This window comes from Triturus cristatus, chromosome 3_2, assembly GCF_964204655.1.
Source record: "Triturus cristatus chromosome 3_2, aTriCri1.1, whole genome shotgun sequence".
Taxonomy (NCBI): Eukaryota; Metazoa; Chordata; class Amphibia; order Caudata; family Salamandridae; genus Triturus; species Triturus cristatus.
In genome coordinates, this window is record NC_140584.1 from 851,612,940 (window position 1) to 851,630,877 (window position 17,938).

Sequence of the window (17,938 nt, forward strand, 5' to 3'; positions counted from 1 at the left end):
AATGAAAACTAGATATAGTATATGGTATAAACTACGCACCAAAAAGTGTGATATAAGATGAACCAGGGCGTGAAATATAATATGCAATACATTGTGCGCAATGACAGATTCATTGGAGAGCGCGAGATAGCACAGGCACTAGCGCGTGCTATGCGATTTGCGCCTTGGAGTGTAATATACACAGGGCAGTGTTCTGTAACCTAACTAGTCTCTAAAGTTGTAATATAAAATATGTGCTGGGGAGTGCAATGTTGCATATGCACTGTGACAAAGATATGGATCCCAGATTGTAATATGTATGGCGTAGCGCTGTGCGTTATAACATATTTATTATAAGGAAACAATGGCTCATGTGGATTAATAACCAGATATATAATATATAAAGCACAATGGCAGTACAAAGGGTTAAAGGTGACGTCAGAAAGAAAAGTTGACCATACACATTAGAAATTTGGTAAAAAACATTATTCTTTGTATTTATAATGAAAATGTTTTTTTGAGCAATATCATATACACATTCAAAACAAAATGACAGTTTTTAATAAACAATTCTGAAAGGTGTCCCAGTGAAAAAAAGTGATTAGACCTAAACTAAACAAGTGACATTGAGGTGCAACATAAGTGACAGGTTTCAATTATTATTCAATATAGAGGCGATCATAATCCCTATATTAGATTGTCCTGAAGAGACCCTCTATTTCAAACAGGGTTGAAACGCCGTTGATGAAAATAAGAGGTGAATCGTTATTCGAAACTTACGATGTATAAGTGTTGATAATTATATTGTACTATCCTTTATGATCGCCTCTATATTGAATAATAATTGTAACCTATCACTTATGTTGCACCTCAATGTCACTTGTTTAGTTTAGGTTTAATCACTTTTTTTCACTGGAACACCTTTCAGAATTGTTTATTAGAAACTGTCATTTTGTTTTGAATGTGTATTATGATATTGCTCAAAAAAACTTTCATTATAAATACAAAGAATGTTTTTTTACCAAATTTCTAATGTGTATGGTCAACTTTTCTTTCTGACGTCACCTTTTACCCTTTGTACTGCCATTGTGCTTTATATATTATATATCTGGTTATTAATCCACATGAGCCATTGTTTCCTTATAATAATTAGCACCCAGGCTCTATGCCAGTAGGGTTCCCTTGTTCTTTGATTAGTGCGTTATAACATAGGCATCGAGGAAGGCACGTTAGATGGGGCAATATAACCCATGCGAAGGCAAGTGTTGCATGACATATTCACGGGGTGGTGTTATAGTGCACATGGGCTAGAGAGTGTTGTAGCATACGCACTAGCTGGTGGATTACAACACAGAGGTGTGAGGCAGTCGGCGGGCACTGGTGGGTGTAACACAGCATTGGGCTCAGCCAGGAGCACGCTGTGACTCAAGTGATGTTCGTCTCCTTTCCAGAGAGTAAAATAAAAAGTATTACACATCTGGCGGTGGATGTGTATTTTATTAACCGTGAGGGGGGTTTCTTGCATAGTTTGATCGAATTTTTATAGAATCCCCTTTGAATGGCTTGGTGTGCGTGTATATTAAATGTGCCCGTCAATAGCTACCCATGTTTGTATAAATAAACGACAAGGGTGTCTACTTGGAGAGTACCCACCGGCGGGGGCGCCGGGATGAGGCACGGTAGGGCGTCAGACACGTCAGAGCTTCACTAGCGGTGTAAATACATTCCATGTGGATTCATTCTATGCATAGTCTCCTTTTAATGAATATCATGCAAATCGTCATGGTGATAGGTACGTACGGTTTGTCCAGCATGTCCTAGGTGTTTCTATAAATATGTTTTTTTTTTTAAATAATAAAAAACAAAAGCCGGCCCCGGGGGATGGGGTACCCGGGGCCATAAGTGGCCTGAGGAGGGGGGCAACGCAGCTCCCTCCTAAAGAATTAAATTTAAAAAAAAGGTCATGACCCGGGGGTTGGGGTCCCCGGGGCCGATTAAGGCCTTGGGAGGGCCAAATTAATTTTTTTCAACAAAAAAAATTAGGGTGCTGGCCCTGGGGGATGGGGTCCCCAGGGCCAGTAAATTAGAAAAAGAAGGGGGGCCACACAGCCCTCCTTCTTAATAAAATAAATAAAAGACCAGCATCGCACAGGAGGCCACGCCCCCTCCTTGCAGCACTCTGCAAACACGCCCCCTGGCCAGTTGTAAGTTGGGGAATTAATTCCCCTTCAATACTGAGGGTCCCTGAGGGCCAACTAGCCCAACGGGTATCTCCAGTATGCGCCAGGGAGCTGCGTTGCAGACATGTGTTCTGAGGCCACGCATCTTTATACACCTCTATGCAACACAGCTCTGTGGCGCTTACTGGAGGTACCTAGTGGGCTAGTTTGACCCTAGGGACCCTTAGGATTCAAGCGGACTTAATCTCTCAACTTAGAACGGCCACAGGGCGCGTTTACACAGTGGTGAAGGGAGGGGACGGGGCCTGAGGTGACGTGTGCAAACACACCCTGTGGCGCGTTTTAAGAGGTAGTTTTAATCCCCTGCCCTATTGTATACTAGGGGCTTACAGAGGAGGTCATGGTGATCACAGGGGGACCCCAACGCATAGTGATCCCTAGTGTATGTAGGTGTTTTCACTGTATTCTGAGTGGCTTTTAACATAGCACTGGCTCTAGGACTGGTTAGTCAGACTCAGTTACCACCAGTATCCGTCTGAAAAAGTTGAGGGTACAGGATGATTTTGCAACAAGGCTTCTTTCTGCTCTTCTGTTTGTTCTTTCTGCACGTTATCCTTCTTCCTGCACTTTTCTTCGTCTTTGAGGACTTCTGTTGCTTCTTTCTGCATTTCTTTTTTTTCTTTCTGTGCGTTTTTCTTCTTTCTTCACATGTCCTATCTCTGTAGGCATAGTTAGAAATTAGCATTTAAAAAACCTTTGAAATTCACTGAAAAACCATAGGTTTCAGGCACGTTATAGTTAGGAATTAGCATTTAAAAAACCTTAGAAATTCACTGAAAAAACATAGGTTTCAATGGCGTTATAGTTAGCTGGACTTTTCACTCGTACAAAACCATTGAAATTCCCCTGTTATAGTTAGTTCCGCTAACTATAACTCGCGCGCCCGCAATGCACTGCTGATGTCACTCATGACATCACTCATGACATCACTCATGACATCACTCATGACATCACTCATGACATCACTCATGACATCACTCATGACATCATCCGTGTGATAGAGTGGCAGACCTCCTCTCCCCCTAATATAACCTTTGATACACACATTCAAAAATAGAAACTACAATTTTCAAAACAATGGACATACCAATATCAGTTACAACAACCTGTTCAGTAATTCTAAGATCCACATACACATACACTCATTCACTAACAGTCCTATACAGTCACTCATACATGTACTCACTCATCATATGTACTCGTACACCTATACATCTTGTTACACAACGCCACTCATCCATAGAGTTACTCACACACATAGTCACTCATGCTAATAAAGAATCAAACATCCATTCACATGCATATACAGTTATACACACACCACCACACTTACTTCTACGGAAACTTACACATACTTAGTCTTTTAAACAATCACTTATAGAAACACATACTTATTCATACAGGAACTCTTTCAATCTCTCACATATACTCACTTATATACACCAATAGTCACATATACTAGTTTAAAACCTATGTAGGTACTCATAAAGACACTGAGACAGTCATTCACTCACTAACACACCCATGCACACACTCATCCACCCATACAGTCCTGCACACATGCTGTCTTCAACACATACAAACAGTGAGTCACTCATTCATGCACCTATGCACTACGTAATACCCCCACCGAACCATACAGACACTCAGACACTCATACTGATACCCAAAAAACCAACTAATAACCTATATAGACACTCATGTAGCTACTCACCAACCCATGCAGCCACTTATACACAAAGTGAGAGACTGATACAGATATTTACATAGTTATATATTACTCACTAAGCCATGTATTCACTAAGATACCCTTAATCAGTCAGTTATACAATCAATTTTTCAAAAACAAATCATCCATTTAGACACTTGTATACCCATTTATTCTTCCATCGACCTTGAGATATACATATATAAAACATATGTAATTTTCAGAAAAACACACATTCACTGGATGATGTAATCAGTGATGTCATTTGAGATGTCATCAGTGATGTCACTGACCATGTCATGAGTGATGTAATATGGGACGTCATCAGCAGTGCATTGCGGGCGCGCAATTTATAGTTAGCTGAACTAACTATAACGGGGGAATTTCAATGGTTTTGTACGAGTGAAAAGTCCAGTTAACTAAAACGCCCCTGAAACCTATGTTTTTTTCAGTGAGTATATGTGTGTGTATATATATATATATATATATATATATATATATATATATATATATATATATATATATATATATATATATATGGCAGGCAAGGAGGAATAAAAAAACTTTGAACCACACAACGAGGTCCACGTTCGTTCTTGTTTTCCCTGGAGAAACGTGTGAGCGAAGTAAGCTCATATATATATATATATAGATATATTATATATATATTACCTACTGGCGGTCGCCAGTAGGTAGTTATAGTTAGGACCCCTTTTCCATAGGAAATCCGCAACATTCTATTTTGAATAACTTTGGCGCCGGTCGACGAATCCTCGCGAATTTCTCAAAATAGGTGGGGCGCTACGCTCCGCTCCTACCCTGAAAGTCTCGGGGGGATTCGTCAAGCGGGGGCTGAGATAAAAGGGGGGTCCCAAAACGCGTTTTTCCCATGCATTTTTCCATAGGACCTTTAGACAGGGCTACAGCCCGAACGGCTGAACAGAATTACTAGAAATTTGGCAGAGAGGTAGTCCTCAGGTCAAGGAAGTGCCTTTTGTAGGTTTGGTGTAAATCTGTTCAGTAGATTCTGAGAAAATAGCCTTTAAATCAATATATATATCTGAGCCAGCTTACGGTACGCTTACCGTAAGCTTACCGTACGCGTACGGTGGCGTGCGCGAGCGCGATTCTGATTGGCTCTTAGATCTTAGTAAACATTCGAAACAGCCGAAACCAGGAAGCGGCGGCCGCCATTTTCTCTCTCGCACTGAGAGCTAGGTTGTTAAATAAAACCAATAAACATATAAAGGGGCTGTTTAGACAGCTCCCACACACATAGCCATGTTGAGGGAGTCCCCAAAGACCCCCCCCCCCCCCCCCAAGGCCAAAAATGCAATTTTTATTTTTTCGCTAATTTCGCCGATTACGCTTACCGTACGCGTACGGTAAAAAATGTAAAAACCACTATCCACACTCTCCCCACCCCCTGTGATTTTGGTGGCCGCAGGCCACCCAATGTGCAGGGCTTATTGGAGGTGTGAAAAACCACAATATTTTAAACAAAAATAATAAAAGAAAAAATTAACAACACTCTCTCCACCCCGTGTGCAAATGGTGCCGGAAGGGCACCATTTGTGCATGGCTTATAAAAATTACGAAAAATTAAAATATTACCTTTCAAAACGAAGTGCATCATATGTCCTCCATGTGCGCACGGTGCGCGAAGCGCATCGTGCGTACATGGCCCATCTAGCGTAACGTGGGCACGCGGTGCGCGCACGGAACGAACTGCGTTAAGTGGGCGCGCACGAATGGCGTAAAGTAACTTAGCATTTAAAAAACCGTACAAATTCACTGAAAAAACCATAGGTTTCACACACGTTATAGTTAGGAATTAGCATTTAAAAAACCTTGCAAATTCACTGAAAAAACCATAGGTTTCACACATGTTATAGTTAGCGGAAATTTTACTGATAAAAAACCAGTGAAATTCCCCCGTTATAGTTAGTGTAGGCAACTATAACTCACGCGACCGCAATCTTCTGCTGATGACATATGTGTCTTTATGAAAAAAAAATATTTGAAATATATGTATAGCTAAAAATGTATGGAAGAAGACCTGGGCAAATAAGTGTCTAAATACAGTATTAACATCAGCAGAGGATTGCGGTCGCGTGAGTTATAGTTGCCTACACTAACTATAACGGGGGAATTTCACTGTTTTTTTATCAGTAAAATTTCTGCTAACTATAACGTGTGAAACCTATGGTTTTTTCAGTGAATATATATATATATGTATATATCTCACACTTGTAATCTCCAAAAAATCCGTAGTGACGAAGAATGGAAACCACGCAAATCCAGGTAAGGCACAATTGTTGTTGGTTTATTTACAGCCGAGTTTCACCAATCTGACGCGTTTCGGGCATCCGCCCTTGCTCACAGACAGTCAGTTGGATAAAATGTGCCCCTTAAATACTATAAGGTATTTCATTGGTTAAATTTTTTTCACTATTTTTTACACCATGTGACTTTTAAAAAGTGAAGACACACTATTCAGAATTACATTAGTCTGTTTTCCAAACATATACATTTTTCAAACTTCAATGTATATAATAAATCAAATAACAGGTTTAAATTCCAAAACCACATAACATTAATCAAGTGCTCAATTAATATCAATTGAATTAGAACAATTATAATAAAGCATATAACATAGGTATTTTGCATATAATGCAATTAATCCAAATATTTATAACATGATGGTATCAATATTGAATTGACTGTGCAAATGACGCAATAAAGTGCAAATATATCAGATTAAAATTCATTATATCAAATGTGCAAATTACGCAAATATGTAAACACAGGAAAAAATTGTGCAAATTATGCTAATTTTCAATTTTTAGTTATTTAAATCAAGATGCCTAACCATGAATGTTATAATAAAATTTGTCTAATATGCCTGAAATATAATGTACGATATCGGAGCACAAATGTTAATATATATGGCGCTTAAACTGTATGAATTTTAAAATCTTATAAACACAAACACTAATTGAATTTACTGTTGGTATCGATTTTTAAAGTCTGGACAGACACATCACTGAATCTATGTCAAAATAAGAAAAGTGAAAAAATGTTTGTGTATCCCCGAATTGTGCAATTAAGCACACACAGGAAAAAATAAAAATATAAAGTAAAAAAAGAGAAAAAGGGGTACAAATGGAAATTCATAATATAATTTTTGCATAATATGTTTTTTTTACGTGAAAGCAGGCACGGCAGTACACTAAAAAAAAAAGATCTGACCAAAAATAACGTATCTTGAAGACTTAAAGGAACACATGCAAATCCTATATATATATATATATATATATATATATATATATATATATATATATATATATACACACACTCTTTCTCTTCTCTCTCCCCCCACCCCCCCCCCTCCCCCTCCACGATGTTTTGATGCAGAGCAAAGTGAAGAGTCAATATAGCACACCACCCTGTGTGCCATGCCTACAGTCCACTGCCCTGGCATACGTAACCTACCCCTCTAGCTAGGTGCACCATACAAGCGGGAGGTTACAGGTGCGTGATCCCTGTACCCCTACAGTGTCTAAGTCAATTCTTAGACATTGTAAATGCATTAAAAGCCATAAAGAGTATACGGTATGGGAGTTTGTCATTACGAACTCCAAAGCACCATAATGACTTTACTGAAAACTTGGAAGTTTGGTATCAAACGTCTAAGCACATTAAACCCACACTGATGCCAGTGTGGGATTTAATGATAAATGTACTCAGGGGACATCTTAGAGATGGGAAAGGCTTATGCCCCCTCCCACTGGAGGGTGGCATAATAGGGGGGTGTACCCACCCAAGGAACACAAATATGTCTGCCAAACTGACTTAAAGCATCCCCCCAAAGGAAAACATTGGCCATAGGACTAAGTGTTAACCAGACATATAGTATGAGAGCACTGTTTGCAGTTGTATTGTGGACCCAAAAGGCCTGAGGGAATTTGTTTTTTCTGCGGGCATACTAATTTAGAGTGTATTATTCTATTATTCTTTTTCTATAGCTCTAGCAGGACAATTAAGTTACTGGGTATCCTCATATGTCCTCCTGTGTTTTGAGTCTATAAACCTCTCCAGCTCCTGAAGTAAGATTTGACTGCTCATTCTCACTACCTTGAGCTTTGTGCCAATCAAGACCTAAAGGGACTCTCTTGGCTATTCTTCAAGTACAAGACAATTGTGGCTTCAGTAGTAAACAACATTACCTTTAAACCGTGATGCTCGGTAACCTATGATGGCCCCAGACTGTAAAAAATGGTCTTTCGGTGGCTCTGGGACATCCGTATTAAATGACCTTATCCTTGCAAGATACTGTCCAGTATCTCAGATTTCAATGAAAAAGGATCCCACCTGCAGGCTTTATGATTAGCGGTATTGGGCCCAATACTTGTCTCCTGATACCCCTATTGGTACCCAAAGTACACAATAGGGTCTTTTGATACTTCCATTCTCCCTTGTCTCCTTGTTGCCTTGCTCAACCTGTAAAGCCCAATTTTCCTTTCTCCTCATGTCTTAACCAAGGTTTTCTTCTGCGATAGTCCTTTCTTTGGGCACTTCCAGCCGGTTGCAAGATGACTACTTCCTCTTTGGAGGGGTCTCAGTTGTACTGCGCTTTAACCATGCAAGTCTCACAGCACAAACTCATTAATGCCTGTGTTCTGCTTAAGCGCTCTCCTTGGTTAATCCACAGGCACTTATTCCTGGGTTTCAACCTGGCTCCCAATCACATACTCAACATGCATTTTTTGGAAAAGCATGTCCTGGTCTCTTCTGCTTACCTTTTAGAATTATATGTAAGGAATATATCTCAATGGAAGATGTATAATGGGAGCGTAGTGGGTTCGACTCTTGGCGCTCTACAGTCTTCTGCAGACACTTCTGAAAAACATTTTGAAATGTTCAGTAACTCACCAGTTAAAGTGCATTTTTTTAGGCATTCTAAATATTGTGAGTCCTTCTAATTAAGATTTTCTACCTTGGTCTTTAGTACATGTGATAAATGTTTGTTTATTCTGGTACAGACCTGTTGAAGCTTCATTCTCCCAGGACGCCATATAATCTTACTTTCTTCTTGCTCCAGGAAATTGATGAGGCACACTATGCCTATTCCTTCAAGTACCTGAAGAATAAGCCGGTTAAAGAGTTGCGGGATGATCAGTTCCTGAAGATGTGCCTGGCTGAGGAGGAGGGTCTACTCTCTATCGAGATCTGCATCGACATAAAAGGCGTGGATGGGTGAGAATGACTAGTGTACTCCAGGAAAACTTCCAGAAAGTATTGTGACTCTTGGGATTTCATGTGTGTTTTTTTCAGCTTGTGTTCTTACTAGACTAGTGCTTTACATGGGAAACCAACCTTTTATCTTTGTACTTAGAACTTGTTACAAGTGTGTGTTTGAGTGATTGTTTATTTCCGAAGAATTCTAGTGTAACTCATATATGCGTCTTCAGACATGTAATAATTTGGTCTTAACGTGATCCAGTTGCATTTTACCATATGTTTCAAGGCTCCTAACCTCTGTATTCTCATAAACACTCTTCCTGCCTCATCTGCTTTCTCATTTTGACATATTTAATTATTCTTTACTTTTATTGACAGTTTGGAAATTTTAAGTATTAGCCTTCAGTAAATTATGGACATTTGATTGGCACAATATTAACATTGCTTCCAATGCCAAACTAGAGCCAGAGCACTCTATCAGATAGCTGCAGAAAAGTTTAGAAATTCAGTCTGTCTCCTGAGGATATTCAAGAGCTGAGGAATATGCAGGTTGAAGTATCAATCAGAATGACATTTTCAATCACAAAACTCTAAAAGGTGGAAGAACAGCCAACTAATTCACTAACGGGGACTTCACCATGGGCCACAGATACCCCGGGGACTTTGACGGCAGTACCAAATCCCTTGGCTTTTGACTAAGGTCTACCTATAGTACTGTCTGTCTCTGAGACACTGCTGATCTAAACTTTGATAAATGCTGCGACCGATGCTATATGATGTGCCACTTCCTCTGCTTGGTAGAGCTCCCGGGCCGTTCATGGCGTTCTTTGAGACGTTTGTTGTTACACTACAAATCATCGGGTAAGTCCTAAAAACCTAAGAAATCTAAGACGTCGAGGAAGTCTTTGACTTCTCTGCATCCATCGTAGTCTTCCGAAGAGGCACGGGCTCATTGGCACTCCAGGCCCTGCGACACTGCTGAGCATTCTGCCAACCATGTGTTTTACAAATTAGGTTTAACGAAAATCTAAAGGAGACTTGGGGACGTCGCTGTATCCAGGTCGATTATGGCTCATTTCTTCTTCTTGGATATTTGAAGGTTCTGGTAAAGCACCGGGAAACTGCAGGTACTCTCTTCTTTGTACTCCTTGTGCATGTTGATAACATGACACAGTGGACAGTCGAGGGGCAACGGTAGGAAAGTGGGTTTCTGTTGCAGTGACCCACCCACTTTTTGCCTGGCTACTGATGCACTTTTTGTTGGTGTACGCTGGGTCCCTGCCATTCAGGTTCCCAGGGCCTGTGTTCTTTCCCCAAAATGAACCCATTTGGCATCTCTGGCCACATGTCAGCCCCTGGTAAATGGTACCACAGGTACCCAGGGCTCTGTGACCAGAGAAGGCCTCTAAGGGCTGCAGAACTTGCTGTGCCATCCTTAGAGGTCCTGTACCCTGACACCCTTTGCAGGCTGCATGTCTTTGTGCAGAACAAAGTGAAGTCGACATGGCACACATCCCTGTGTGCCATGCCCACAAATCAGTAACCCTGGCATACATCAGTCACCCCTCTAGCTGGGTGCCCTATGCCAGTGGTGAGGGTACAGGTGCATGAGCCCTGTACCCCTACAGTGCCCAAGTCCATTCCTGGGCATTGTAAGTGCAGTGCTGCCATTAAGAGTATATGGTGCTGTGAATTTGTCATTACGAACTCCACAGCACCATAATGGCTACACTGAAGACTGGGAAGTTTGATATCAAACTTCTCAACACATTAAACCCACACTGATGCCAGTGTGGGATTTAATGTAAAAGGCACAACAGAGGGCATCTTAGAGATGCCCCCTGAAATTCGACCAACTGCTAGTGACCTGGCTGAGTGGCTGCTTAGGCTGCCATCACCAGACATGTTTCTGGACCCCTGGGTCGAGAGCTTGCTGCTCTCGGGGGCCTGAAACAATGCACATCCTGGGACGAGGTGCCAAGCCTCCTCCCCCAGGATTGGCAGGGTTCACGAAGGGGAAGCCCCTAAATTTAGTTTTTAGGGGGCACACAACCTTCCTTCCTCAGATCCAGCAACCGCAAGAAGGATGAGAAGCCGTGCAGAGGTAACAAGAGGACGACGCCCCAGCCCTACAGGCCTATCTCACCTCGAACCCGCTCCTGCAAAACCCCAGCGTGTCCAGCAGACAGCAACCTCGAAAAACCTTGGAGGACCTGCCTACCTTCACTTTCCAAGCTGTTTCGCCTGTGAACACCGGACGTGTTTGAACTGCAGCTTCTGGTGACAACCAGGAACCTCGAATCCCGCACACTCTGCACCCGCCGAATCCGGCCCGAGCTAGAGTGGACAAACACCCTGAGGAGGTCCCCCCGGTGATCCTGACCCGAGATCCGGCGACCCCTGACCTGTCTCAAGCCTCCTGACGACACATGCAGACTCACGGTTTAAAGTCTTTATTTCGATTTTTACATCAAAAAAGACAATTGAGAGCAATAAAAATTAGACATACAAAAAATAGGTAATTTAAGACCATCACGATTACAATTTCATAAATTTCAAAAAACATTACAGCGTTAAAAATAGAATTAAACAATATGATAAAGACCTAGTACATGAAAAAACCCGTTGAGAAGTTAAAAAACGAGAGCAAGATCAAGGTGCCTGCAGATATCTTGCTCTAATCACCCATGCCCACCCCAGGAATTTGGCTACGCCCACAACTACCACCTCAGAGGTATTGGTACGAAGCACCCATATAGCCTCAGCACTCCCTCTGACTTTAAGATGGCGGCAAATGGGTCTAATCCATTTGCTTCTTGGAGCATAATAGGCTGGACATGAAAATAGGAGATGGCCAACACTCTCCTTGTGACCAATGCACCAGGGGCAGAAATCACTCGCTCGGTTAGACCAGTTCTTGGTGAAGGATCTTAAGGGCAAAGACCCTACTCGGAACTGGTGGTAGAGCTTTTTGTCAAGTGTCTTAGTTATAACGTCCCAGTAATTCTCCAGGAAAGGGTCCAATTTATGGGACAAGAACCTTCCTGTTAAGCTAGTACAATCTGAGGCGTTAACTAATGCTTGGCGAACAAAAGCCCAGTAGAGTGCTTTAAATTCCTGTTTTGAAGGAAAGGTGGTTGAACCCGGGGAAACCCACAGCTGATTAAGACCCATGTCATCCAAGATCAATTTCACTTCACGAAGCCAGGGTATGCTACTAGACCCCCAAATAGATCTTACTTCCTCAAGTTCCCTAGCAAAGAGGCTTAAATCTGGGGAAGTCCAGATACGTCTCCACAGGGCTACTAGCCTTTATCGAGCCATTTCGTTAATTGGGTTGCAGCCCATATCCAGACATAGTGGTTTGATTGGAGCTGATTAGGGGAGTCCTACCAGTTTCCGCAAGAATTTATTTTGAACTTTCACCAGGATTGATAGGTCCATATGCCCCCAGAGGTCTGCCCCGTACAGTGTCACGGAGCTTACCTTGGTGGCATAGATCTTAAGTGCGGGTTTGACACGTTTAGTTGAGGACCTTTTTTGCTCCTGCAGAAGACAACCAGTAAGGCGAGCAAATTTTAGGTGTAATATGTCAACCTGTGGTTTCCAGCGGAGACTGTAGTCCAAGGTTACTCCTAAATAGGTCATAACCTCCACTTGTTCCAAACCGATTCCATTCATGCTCACTGAGCTCTTAATAGGGCGACTTTTAGTTAGGACCATGAATTTAGTTTTGCTCACATTGATTTTTAAATCGTTGACATTACAAAACTCCTCAAATCGGGTCAATGCAATTTGCAGACCACTACGAGTCTTTGAGAGAAGTAAGGTGTCATCGGCAAAAATTAGCATAGGGAACTTGGTCCCGCCCAAAGAGGGTGCATCAGTGGGGGTCTTGGCAAAGAACTTGACCACCTGGTCAATGAACAACAAAAAGAGTGTAGGTGCCAGAACGCAACCCTGGCGGACGCCACGTGTTACGGGGAAGCAATCCGTCACCTGCCCTTGGCCTCCCCACCTCACCCTAGCAAAATTTCCCTCGTGTAATCTTACAATCATATCCAATATTTCTAACGGCAGTCCCAAATTTCTAAGAACGGTCCAGAGTTTAGCCCTTGGCACAAGATCGAAGGCCGATTTCAGATCTATAAAGGCTGGGTAGATGGACCCGCCGCCCAACAGCACCACCTTCCAGTAGATCAGACAAAATCTGAAGACCTGGTCAATGGTGCTGGTACCTGATCTGAAACCGGCCTGTAGGGGGGACAGGATACCCTCCAACTCCATCCACCCCTGAACTCTGGCAAGGACCATCCTTGCAATGACCTTTTGAAGTGAATCAATTAAACTTATGGGACGGTAGTTTCCCGGGACTGAACGGTCCCCTTTTTTAAAAATGGGGAGAATCTCCGCCCCCTTCCAGGACACGGGGATCCGGGCCCCCTTGGCAATAGCATTCGCTACTGCAGTTATATAAGGAACCAAGAGTTGGGGATTGATTTTGAATAAATCAGCCGGGATGGAGTCCATCCCTGGCGCCTTCCCCCTTTGGACCAGGTGGAGCGCAGACTCAGTTTCCAGTGGCGTGAAGTTTAACTCTTGGTTGGGAGTAAGGGTAATTTCCTGCTTGGTCGGTTCCATGTTGATTTCTAACTCAGGATCCATGAACTGATCAGAATAGAAATCAACCCATGCTTCTGCAGACACATGATTAACTGGAGTTTGGGAATCGGGGTTTCTGCCCCACTTAACAATTTCCCAGAACTTAATCTGGTTGCCAGAAGTACAGGCATCCAATAGGTCAGACCAATGTAGGTCATCCCACTCCTTTTTTGCTTCCCACTGAATTTTTTTATACATTGAACGTGCCTCTTTAATATCGCTGGAAATCCTAGATTTCACTGCTTTGACTAAACGACTATGTGCCTCCCTGCAGTTTTTATTGTACCATTTCTCACGGGATCCATATGCCTTTACTTTGCCTTGTGTGGGTGGAAGGGTTAAGAGGGCCTTAAGATTAGCAAAGCACTGTTCGTGAAGATCACAAATCTGATCACTAACATCCATGGTGGGGGCGAGAATCGAAATATCGCTCAAAGTCGACGAGACTACCTTCATTATGCTATCTAAAAGGGTCGGATCCTCCACCACCCTGGACCATCTGAGCCTTCTCCTATCGTTTGTCAAGATAGCATCACCTGTTAGATGAACAGCAGTTATAGACCTGCCGAATCCACCTGGGAGTCTCATGCTTAATGACAAAGGGTTGTGGTCACTTTCAGGACGGGACACAACTTCCATATCATCCAAGAGTGACCAATATTCCATTTTTAACAAGATTTAATCTATTCTACTTTTCCTCACCCCATTGTCAAAAGTGGGTTTGCCATCCTTATCAGAGGCCGTACGACCATTGGTTGCCCTCAAACCCCAATCCAGACACAACCAGTGTAAAGCTGCCTCAGAGCCTCTTTTAATATTATTCAAAGACAGCATCGGGATATTCCAGACTGTCCTCCTCAAACCCCAGGTCCTCCCCCGCATTATAAAGAGGCTCAAAGGTGCAGTTGAGGTCCCCTGCTAGGACGAGCAGCTTGTCTCTCCCTATCCCTTCGAGGTAACAGTCTAACACATCTAGGATACTAGGACAGCGCCCTCCAGGTTGACCAAGTGCATAGATGTTAATGACTACAATGTCCGGGCAGTTATCCTTACTTAATCTAATTCCCAAGAGGTCCGGGTTGTCCAGAACAATTTCCATTGGTCGATAGGCAATGGACTGTTTAACCCAGATCACTAACCCCCCCGATGCTCGACCTTTATTGCCCCTTATTGCTGGTTTAAAAAAATTTAGGAACCCGGCCCTATGAATTGGATCAGGGGCCCAGCTCTCCTGGAACAGTAGGATATCAAAAGTATCAATAAAGTCCAGCCAGTCCTCTGAAGCCATACGCCCCTTCAGCCCTGCTACATTCCATGAAGCTAATTTGAGTGTCACGAACTGACTGGGTGTTGTTGTGCCATGCATGCTACAATGATCCACTCCCAAAGATGAGACTATATTAAATTGGGACCCCTCCACCATGTTGTCATCTTGATGATAATATGCAGAGTCCGCCACCTTCTCCTTCTCCATGGTGACACCCCCCTGGATCGATACCTCTGTACAGACTCTGTCAGCCCCACCCACTTGGTTACCCAGAACACTCCCGCTGCCAGCTACCAGGTGAAGTCAATCGATACACTCCAGGCCAGAGAGGGGTTCGTAGCGATTAGACAATAAAGGGTACTGCGGGATGTAAGGTGTTCTATCGGCAAGATATCTCCTAACAGGTCTTCTAGGGAAGGTGTGACTAGAAGGGAACTCGCAGGATCGTTTGGGATAAAAATACCCAAGGCCCAGGGTCTGCACTTCACCCAACCTCCCAAACCTTGCTTCCCTACGCAAGAAATCTACCACCCAGGGATCCTTAAAGGATATATTGATGCAGTCCCCCTCTAGGTCCTTGGTACAGTGGCCCACCCATTCAACTCTTCTCACAAACAATATTTCCGTCGAGGAGGAGGGGGGAAGAGGACGGTTTTTATTTAGCCAGAATACAACTTTGTTTCTGAGGTCCCCATGTGATTCATTTGAACCCTCCTTAAGTGGGGCAACACCTGTTAGAACTATCGTGTATGGGGTGGCTTCTGAAGGTAGGTCTGTACAGGGGGGTGCCTGTTTATTTGCTTTCACAAGGGGAATAGGGGGGTTGATGGATCTGCTCCCCTTTGCTCCATTACTTATTTTGGGCTGTGATGATGTACTCGGAACACCACTCACATTATCTTATACCCGAGTAGCCACAGGAGGTGTAGGGATGTTCGGCTGGCATTGTTGGTTAAGTTTAAAAGAAGCCTTCTTTGGCACCTGTAGCGAAGTGGCTGGTACAGGCGTACAATCATTATTCCCAGAGCTCCCCCCTGCCACTGAGCCCTTGTTTTTGTTAAGATCAGGCTTAGTGGATACTGGTCTAGCAGATGCTGAGGATGGAAGTTTACCTATGATTACATTTCTCTGACCTTTCGAATTACTCGAAGAACTAGGATTCCCCAAAGCATTTTGAGGGTTAACTATCTTTTTTAAAAAGCCAGTATTGGTGTTTACAAGAGTCTCAAGTGCGTCCAATTTTAAGGTCATCAAACGTGTTCTTTCAAGTACAGGAAGTAAGCTTCCATTTTGGCCAGCAGGCTATCATCACTATTATAACAGGTAGGACATGGGTCCGTAGACCCAAAGGGGATATGGGGGGGGGGGATCATTTAAAACCAAGACAGGGTGTGAGGTGGGGATGACTTCGGGGATTATGATGGTGGGCTGAGCTGGGGCATTGGGTCTTTGGATCTTAGTTACACCCCCCCCTCTGGTGGCCCTTGCATCTTTTCCTTTTGCAGGGTACATTTCTCAGAGAGTCCTCATCCATGGTTGAGTCCGACTGAGATGGACTGGCCAGGAGCACACTACCCTCATCCCCCCTATCTTGTGTGTCGTCAGGGTTTGAATCGCTCTCTGAAGGAGTCAAAGATAGACCTTCCCCCTCCACCTCACGGTGCACATCCACCGCGGCTTCGACCAAGTGGTTGCTCGTACTCAAGGCCAGTGCATCAGGGCTGGGTATTGTGGCCAATTTTCCTAAAGAAGAGCGTTTCCCGCTAACCAGATCTAATGAAAGTCGTTTTTCGACCATGGCTATCTCTTTTTCAAGTATACCTGTAGCCCTGGTGATAAAGGCGTCTAAGGGGCCAGAGACAAGATAGGTGACTCCTCCCTTGGATGATATTGCGCATTGGCATCGACTCCATCCTCCGATTTTCCGCCATTGGGTTCGGATGTAACTTTTGCGCTCCGGTTCGAGAACTTTGTTTTTCAAACTTTTTCGACGCGCAAACTTTCTAGGACTCTCCGGTATTGTTTTCGATCACTTGTTCTTCGCGCATCTCGACAACTCGATTCTGGCCGTCGACGCAAGCCGCTGGGCCTATCGACACTGTTCGGGCCTACAGCTCATGGAAAGGACTCCATTCAAAAATGCCCCCAGTGTGGAGCGAAATTCCCACACAGTGACCATCACAAGGTTTGTAACCTGTGTCTCTCGCCAGAACACGACGAGAACAATTGCCAGGCCTGCGGCTCTTTTCAATCGAAAAAGACCATCCGTGATCGCCGGGCTCGACGCCACATCATGGCGCAGAAAGCAGCTCTGGCACCAGTGGACATCTTTGACAAAGGCCCAGATGTCCCAGAAGAAGATTCCGAACCCTGGAAATTGTGTCCGAAGCAGACGACTCGGACACAGACGACCACATCACTCCTGGTCAGAGAGTGAGTACAACTGCCCCCACCCCACTCCACCCGAAAAAACGAAGACCCTGGTCAAGACTTCGCCTGCTGGCCCCAGTCGCGACCGAAGGCATACTTAAGAAGCCCCGCCCTCAGGTTCGGCTCTGAAGATAAAGGACAAGCCTTCCGGTAGCTCGGGACCGAGGAAACCGCATATTCCCGTCCCCAAAGCGCCTTCGGCACCGAAGCCGGGAGAGCAACCTACTCCCAAAAAGAAATCTGCTCAGACGCCGAAAGAAAAACCTTCGGATCCGAAACCAAACCTATTGGAACCGAGAAAGGTTGCAGTCTCCATAGCAAAGCCAAAGGACAAAAACACCTCCTAAGTTCTCGGAGCACAAATCTCAACATCGTTCGGACCCGAAAAAGTCGGCGCCGAAACAGGAT

The 17,938-nt window shown here is 43.7% G+C and overlaps 1 protein-coding gene across 1 annotated transcript in view; it reads left to right on the forward strand.

Moving 5' to 3' along the window:
• Positions 1-17,938, forward strand: part of SUPT6H (SPT6 homolog, histone chaperone and transcription elongation factor) — a 1,106,805-nt gene that overhangs the window by 460,741 nt on the left and 628,126 nt on the right. Inside the window, exon 16 of the mRNA XM_085649126.1 lies at positions 9,032-9,186. Within this exon, the coding sequence (XP_085505252.1) occupies positions 9,032-9,186 (155 nt within the window). The remainder of the gene's footprint in view (positions 1-9,031; positions 9,187-17,938) is intronic.